At 42.0% G+C, this 8,158-nt stretch overlaps 1 protein-coding gene across 10 annotated transcripts in view; it reads right to left on the reverse strand.

The window, feature by feature from the left end:
- LOC102979137 (cytochrome P450 3A29-like) overlaps positions 1-8,158 on the reverse strand; it is an 86,610-nt gene that overhangs the window by 13,564 nt on the left and 64,888 nt on the right. For all 10 annotated transcript variants that reach the window (XR_008619091.1, XM_055089850.1, XM_055089845.1 and 7 more), the window contains 3 exons: positions 7,391-7,457; positions 4,396-4,556; positions 1,740-1,966 (listed from right to left, as the gene is read on the reverse strand). Coding sequence is in view for 9 of the 10 variants with exons in the window: in XM_055089850.1 (XP_054945825.1) it covers positions 1,740-1,966; positions 4,396-4,556; positions 7,391-7,457 (455 nt within the window). In the remaining variant the exon portion in view is untranslated. The remainder of the gene's footprint in view (positions 1-1,739; positions 1,967-4,395; positions 4,557-7,390; positions 7,458-8,158) is intronic.

Below are 8,158 nucleotides of genomic sequence, written 5' to 3' on the forward strand. Positions count from 1 at the left end.
GAGTCTGTCATACAGAGTGAAGTAAGTCAGAAAGAGAAAAACAAATACTGTATGCTAACACATATATATGGAATCTAAAAAAAAAAAAAGGTTCTGAAGAACCTAGGGGCAGGACAGGAATAAAGACGCAGATGTAGAGAATGGACCTGAGGACACGGGGAGGGGGAAGGGTAAGCTGGGACGAAGTGAGAGAGTGGCATGGACTTATACACACTACCAAATGCAAAAGAGATAGCTAGTGGGAAGCAGCCGCATAGCACCGGGAGATCAGCTCGGTGCTTTGTGACCACCTAGAGGGGTGGGATAGGGAGGATGGGAGGGAGACGCAAGAGGGAGGAGATATGGGGATATGTGTATACGTACAGCTGATTCACTTTGTCATAAAACAGAAACTAACATACATTGCAAAGCAATTATACTCCAATAAAGACGTTAAAAAAATTTTTAATAAAGTATTTCATAGGCTTGTGCCTATAGAATATTCCTGTGTATGTGTCCAATGACACATACTTGTGAATATTTTTAAAATTCTCCATAATGGGCTTTTTTCCTAACCTTTGGATTTCTCACTGCCTGACCCAGTCCCTGACCCACAGGTGAGCATTTATTCTCTGCTTGACGACTGAATGAGTCAAAGGGAAGTACAGTGAGCGGTCTCTGGTTCCAGGTTCGTGAAGCTGCAGGACAGGGAGCTACTGAGCTCGGAGGAACTGCAGAGGTTCCCTGACCCATAAAACAGAGGACTTGGTCCACTCTGACTCTTCTGTCAATAAGTGCTATGTGTCACCATTGTGCTTACACTCGAGACACCATGGCAAACAAAATAACTCTTGGCCATCAGGGAGCTGATAGGGTGTAATAAAGGTCTAGATCTCAGCTACTGGCCGAAAAAGTTCATTCCAAATTTTGCTTACCATACACTAAATGGGAGAGCATTAACTCTTTCCAGGGTCCAATCTGTACCCAAACCAGATCTTGGCTCTGAATTCCCAGAAGAGGATACTCAAGACCCGTCCAAGGAGGACATCTCAGACATGTAGAGAGCAGATGACTTCACTTTGGAAAGTCACCAAATACTGAGGTAGAAGGGACCTGACCCAGGTGTGCAGCCACAGACAGAACCAGGGCACCTGTGTGCACCTCCGTCCTCAGTGAGGCTGCTTGAACCATCAGGGATGAGACCTCTAGGCCCCCAGCCCGCACTCCCACAATAATGCTAGAGGAAATATAGCCAATGTTTAAAAATATGGAATGTGGGAACACGGGGCGAATTCAGAGAGCTAAGAGAGAACAGAGAGAAAGGCTTAAAGGAAATAGAAAGACAGTGGTTAGGTAAATTATGGCATATGCATACAAACATATACACATAGAATGTTGTTTATACTTTACTGTTAAATAAAGTGAGACGTTCAAAACCAAATAAAGTATAATACCATCCTGTTTTTAAAATCTATATATGCATAGAAAAATGTCCATAAGGACATATATCACATTATTAATGAGGCCTATCTTCAGGTATTAGGAATGTAGACAGCTATAATTTTCTTTTTCTAGTCTATAGTTTGTATAATTTTGACTCACATAATGAACACCCTTAAAGAGAAAAATCTTCCAACAATAAAAAGATATACAAATAAATTATTGCATGATCACCCATTTGTCAACTATAATAAGAACTGTCAAAATATGCAAGCACCAAAAAGGATCAGGGTGGGTGTCCTTTCCTCAGGGTCTTGTACCTTTCAGGACGGAACTCCTCAGGCTCTGGCCAGAGCTCTGGGTCGTTGTGAAGAACGAAGAGTGGCACCACCACTGTTGTCCCTTTGGGAATGAACACCCCATTGACTACCACATCCTTCTTACAGACCCTCTCAAGTCTTCCAGCAATTGGGAATACTCTGAGAGTTTCACTCAACACCATGTCAAGGTACTCCATCCGTACCAGAGCCTCACAGGTGGGAGGCGCCTGAGAAGAGAAAAAGAGATTTTGATAAATTAAGATTTCGGATCAACCTTCATCTCCATCTGTGTAGTTCTATTGAAATGTTAGGAGCTCCAGGGAGTAATTTAAATTGGTAGAGGACCTTAGCATTTATAGACATTTTAATATCTATCATGTGCTTTGACCTGCTCAGTGGCCCACAGAGGTGTGTAGAGTAGTTATGACTATGGGAGATGTTCGGACAACGCCCTAAACGGGGCCTGAAATCCCGCACGTTACCATCTAGCGTATTTTCTTTCTCACGAGAACAAACGTGACCGAGAGACTATGACCCTTAGTCTCAAGCGAAATGTGCCAAAGTCACTGTTTCCTTTTGAAAGAGAGGCCACACACCTGTACCAAGGAAAGAAATGTATAAAAGAGCAAATCCCCTGTTCAGCATAAAGGTTTTTAGTTGAAAACTCCTGACTGCTAATTCTTTTCATTACATACAAAGTTTGGAAGCACTATATTATATGAAAACTCTATAAACAATGTGGGGAGAAACGAGTTCCTTTCTAAACCAAATACAAAAACAAAGAGCAAGATTGGGTGCTACAAGGAACACAATTTCAGATCCAGGGAAAGTTACAAGAGGATGAGACCCCTACCCTCAGCCACAGCCTCTGTTGCTGAAACAGTCTCCTATTGTCCCTTCAGGGGTGACTGTAAGGTCTGAAGGTCGAAACAAGCCACTCCAGCCCCAGAGGCCAGCTCTCCTCACACCACAAAGAATTCCACTTTTGGCAGAGATCCGAGACCAGTGGGGGTGACATGTGGCTGTCACGAGGGGTTATATTTAAGGGGCAACATTGTAGAGGGTAAGAGTTGGCTCAGGAGACAGACACCCCGGCACATAGGCTGGCGTTTCCACCACTAGGTACACGACTAGTATGTGAAAGTATTTCATCTCTGTCGCTCAGGTTTCTGAAATGTTACATGGAGACAATTAGAGTTGACACCTCATAGGCTTGTGTGGCAGAGACACTCACTGCTCCCCCAGTATCCATGTAGTCCCTGTATTTCCCAGCCCACTTGAAGTTACAGGAAACCAGCTTTGCCAATGGGCTGTGACCTGAGGCCGTTATGTCAGTTCGGGGACAAATCATTTGAAAAGCCAGTGAGCAACGCTCGAGTCCCTTATTCCCCAGACAACAGGAAGTCCTCATGTTCCAGATAAGGCAGCTGCAGGAAGGTGGAGCCTCTTAGCCTGTATCCCCGAGTAACGCTGGGGAGCAGAGCTGCCCGCTCTCAGCCTCCGCTAACAAGCCACGTTGGTCACGTAGACGTGGGTTAGAAGTACACCTCTGCTCTGTAAAGCCACTGAGATTTGAGGGCTAACCTGTTACTGAGGCATAACCTAGCTTCTCCTGACTTATACAGAATTTTATGAAGGTTAGATTCATTTATAACTAGAAAGGACTTAGATAGACATATATCGTAAGAAGCAAATGTTAGCCAGTAGTGTTGTTATTATAAGTATTATTATAAAAAGGGGAGAACACAATGCTTCAGCTAGCCTGTCTCTTAGTGACCTTTTCACCTTATTGCATCAAAAGAATCCCAATATGAGATTTACCAGAGAAGACAGATCATCTCTAACTTAGGTAGGCACTATAATCTATCCTTATCTTGTATTTAAAGGACCCAGGACTCTGAAAGGTGATAAAACTTGTCTAAAACCACAGCCAGGACTCAAACTCACGTCCTCTGTTTCCTACTTTAAGCCCTTTGTCGTTACAAGGCTCCTCCTAGTCAGCAGGTTACCCAGGGCGGTTGACTGAATTAATGGTCCCAGTTCTCCAGCCCTTCCTGGGTCCATGCCCTTTGGAATCTAACCCAGTGGTGCCTCCCATTCTGACTCAGGTTGGCCAGGTGACTCACTTTGAACCAGTGGAAAGTTGGCTAAGTGTGGTGCTTGCAGAAATTTGAAAGTCACCCACATGACTGGGCTTCCTGCTTGCGCCATCTGCCACTGCCCTGAGAAGCAGACATGTGGGGTATGAGACACACGTGGAGCACAGTCACCCCAACTGCATAGCCAAGGCCAGCCCACATCAGCCAACACCCAGAACCAAGCAGGTCCAGCCATACCAACAGATAACTAACTATGCAGACACTGGAGCAATAAATGCTTACTGTTAGATGCCACTGAGGTATTGTGATTTCTACATGGCATACTGTAATATATGATATGCCAGTACCAGCATTTTTTCCACAGTACCTATATTCCCGTGTGTGCCACACATAACCTACGTTTTTCCCTTTGTTTTGTACGCTTTAGATCCTTCCGAAATAGCACAGGTTCAAGATTTGAGGCTCATGCTTTTTGCAAATATATTCTAAGAAGTGATGAGGAGGGATTCTTGCCAAGGCTTCACCTTCCCCCTCTCTCTCCAGGTATCATCACTCACCTTATTGGGGAAAGTTGCATCAATCTCCTCCTGCAGCTTTTGCTGGACATCAGGGTGAGTGGCCAATTCATATACAATGAAGGAAAGAGAACTGCTAGTGGTCTCGTAGCCAGCAAAAATGAAGATAATACTTTGGGCCATGAGTTCTATGTCAGACAGAACTAAAAGGAGAGGAGAGACATTTTAGATAAACCACATCAATATAAAACATCACAGTTTAGATGATGAGAAATCCAAATGAAACTGCCAAATCCCTAGCGGGAAAATGTAAAAGCAATTGAAAATTAAACTGGTAGTGCTTTGTGTTCTCATGTCTTCCTTAAAGAGCCAGAAAAAAGCAAGAATTGTCTGAATCCAGTTTTCCCCAGTGTCTATACTCTCCTCGGCCCCTGCTCCTGACTACACCACCTCCCTCACAGCACAGCTGGGTAATTTCAAGAGACAGCAATTTTGCCTATCTTACACAGTACTCTTAGTATGTCCCTTGGAGAATCCTAAAAGTGCTTTAGCTGTAATTAATATGGGGTAACATTCTCTTCCAGAATAATTTAAATTATTCTAGCTAAAGTAAAACTTGATTCTTTGGCAGATTTTACAAGACTAAGGCTATATTATAGGGAAAATGAAGTTATCTTTTATCTAAACATGTTTGTGGGAACTTAAGAGAACAACATAAGGCTGTTTCTACTCAAAGTGTGTTAATGGACCAAGAGTATCACCAACATCTGGGAACTTACGAGAAATTCAGAGTCTTCAATCCTAAACTAGAACTACAGAATCAGAACTTTCACGATATGTGATGGTTTGCGAGCAAAACCAGGCCTGAGAAGCATGGATTATACATTTGACAGGCATCAGGCAATGGAAGACCTGGGGCATAAGTCTTCTCTGGGGGATCTCAGATATGTACAGAAACTACAGAGATTGACTAAAAGCTAAAAGAGTTGTGATTGACCCTAGTCTAATCAATGGCATTAAAGTAGCAGAAGGAAGAATGTGTCCCTAGAATGGTATTAGTCAGCACGCAATATAGAAAAATAGGGTCCAGGGAGTGGAATTAGCAATGCTTATTCAATCATGGCCTGAATGTCATCTTCTCAGTACACGCCCCCTCTCTTTGCTCTCCTTTAGCCTCACTAAACAGCCCATGTAATTATAAATAGGTCTCTCTTTTTATTTTCTCCCAAGAGACCAAGCATGATCAGGCTCTTATCTATTTGATGGGACTGAAGTAGGACCTTTAGTTACTTAGAGCACTCAGATCAGTATGGTACCTGCCCCAACCAAGCAATTCACACACACACACACACACACACACACACACACACACACACACATACAAACAATACAAAATGAGTGTGAAAAAGATCTACACATAGTTTAAGATAGATTTATAGTGGTGTGCTGGCGTCAGTTCGTCCGTGCTCACGAACAATTTTTTAAAATTCAAGAATTTTGTGAGATGGTTGTCAAACCATTCATAGCTTGAAATTAACCACATGGGAGTATTCATGTCATGGAATAAACTAAAGATCAGGGCCTTCTTGTTTGAAAGAACAAGGCTGTTTATATCACTGGTTATGGGTGATATAGAAATCCTTATGTTCATCAGTCTTGTATAAATATATTTGATGTTCTTAACTTTGTCCACTGAGAGGATCTAGAAGCAAGGAAACGCTAGTAGCAATGAACATTCCTAAGATCTCAGATTTTGATTTCTAAATACCATTTCTCACTAAAGGGAACCAGAGTTCCTTGGGAAAAAATGGCTGATTCCAGGGCTACTCAGGGGAAATAAAAGAGAAACCTGGACTGTCTTACATCAGAAAGTGAGGAAGTTCCCAAAAAATGATAGATTAAAGAATACTGGATACTCTGTGTGCTGTAATGGTGGATATAGCTCATTATACATTTGTCAAAAACCCATGGAATGTACAACACCAAGAATGAACCCTAAGGTCAACTATAGACATCGGGTGATAATAATGTATTAATGTACGTTCATTGATTGTAACAAGTGCACAACTCTGGTATCATCTTTTGATAGTGGGGAAGCTGTGTGTAGTTGGGGTAGGATGTATATACTGGAAATCTCTGCACTTTCCACTCAATTTTGCTGTGAACCTAACTGCCCTAAAAAATAGTCTGTAAAAAAAAAAAAGATTTAAAAAGAAGAAAAGAAAAAAGAATACAAGATCACACTTGAAAAAGCTCCAGTGGACAAAACTGAAAGAAACTGAAAATCAAAATGAAGAATGATGTAAGAGAGTAAGTTAGTTATACATGAGATCATGCTGATATAAATAAACAAATAAATGACTGGGGGAGAATGGAGAGCTCTCCCTACAAAAGAACATCAATTCATAAATACAGAAGAATGATGTAATTAGAAAGTCATCATATTGCAACCACCATAGTAACAATGGTTTCAGTCAAAAGCCATCCATGGATGGTAAAACTAGTGGGTGACAATTTGAAGAGAAATAGTATATATCCAGTCTCAAAGGCTTCTCCCATAAGGTACTTGTTAATGACAAAGGAAAAAATTGAACTTTACAGTATACTAAGCTAGTGAACACAACTTTAACCAAGTGTTCCAAGTTAAGGGGTAACCAACACTGGGGCAATGTGACTCCTGATGGGATGAAGTCTTGGTGCAAATTTCCAGGCAGAGGTTCTGACTCACTGGGTCCGGAGGAGCCTGAGAATTGACATTGGAAACAAGCTCCCCGGAGGTTCGGCTGTAGGTGATCCACAGACCATGACTGACTGATGGGCATGACATCCTTGTTACACTTGCCCTTCAAGCTCTGAACAAAGTTGTGCCTGCGTACACCTATGAAGTATCTCTGGCTACCATTTCTATCTGACCATGTGTCTTCCTTCAACTTGACAGAAATCCGCAGCTGCCTGGAAAACTTCCTGCACATTTTCAGAACCACCCCCTAGCTCTGCGCCTCCCCACAGCGGCCCCTCGTAAGCTCTCCCCGATTACCTTTATGGGTGTCCACATCTTTGGAATTCTGAGAGTTAATCATCAGCTGAAGAAGATCCACTCGGTGCTAGAAGCAGAAAGAGAAATTTCAATGACTGAAAGTCACCTGTGAAGTCAGAAATAAATCAGGAGTGCATATTTCACATCTTCCTGAGAATATGGCCCCTTAAAGAGCAGAAAGCTGATGAGTACTGACTGAGGCCTCAGTGACCAAAACATCCACCTACAAATCTTAGAGAGCATGATGTTTCCCTGAGAGAAACCCAGCCACCATGTCCAACTGCTTTTTGGTCCTCACTCTCTCTGATCTTTGGTTTCTCTGGCTTTTGAAACAGCTTCTTAACTAAAGAGTTATCTGCTCTCTCTCCTGTCATACCTGTGTGCTTAGGAAAAGATCCATGACATCAGTCCCTGTTTTCCCTCCAACTTTAATTCTTTTATTTATTTATTTATTTACACAGCAGGTTCTTATTTGTTATCCATTTTATAGATATTAGTGTACGTATGCCAATCCCAATCTTCCAATTCATCACACCACACCTGTGAAGCCATCTGGTTCTGGGCTTTTGTTTGTTGGAATATTTTTAATCACAATCTCAATTTCTGTGCTTGTGATTGGTATGTTTATATTTTCTATTTCTTCCTGGTTCAGTCTCGGAAAGTTGTGCTTTTCTAAGAATTTGTCCATTTCTTCCAGGTTGTCCATTTTATTGGCATATAGTTGCCTGTAGTAATCTCTCATGATCCTTTGTATTTCTGCAGTGTCAG

The sequence above is a fragment of the Physeter macrocephalus genome, chromosome 14 (genome assembly GCF_002837175.3).
Source record: "Physeter macrocephalus isolate SW-GA chromosome 14, ASM283717v5, whole genome shotgun sequence".
NCBI classification, from domain to species: domain Eukaryota; kingdom Metazoa; phylum Chordata; class Mammalia; order Artiodactyla; family Physeteridae; genus Physeter; species Physeter macrocephalus.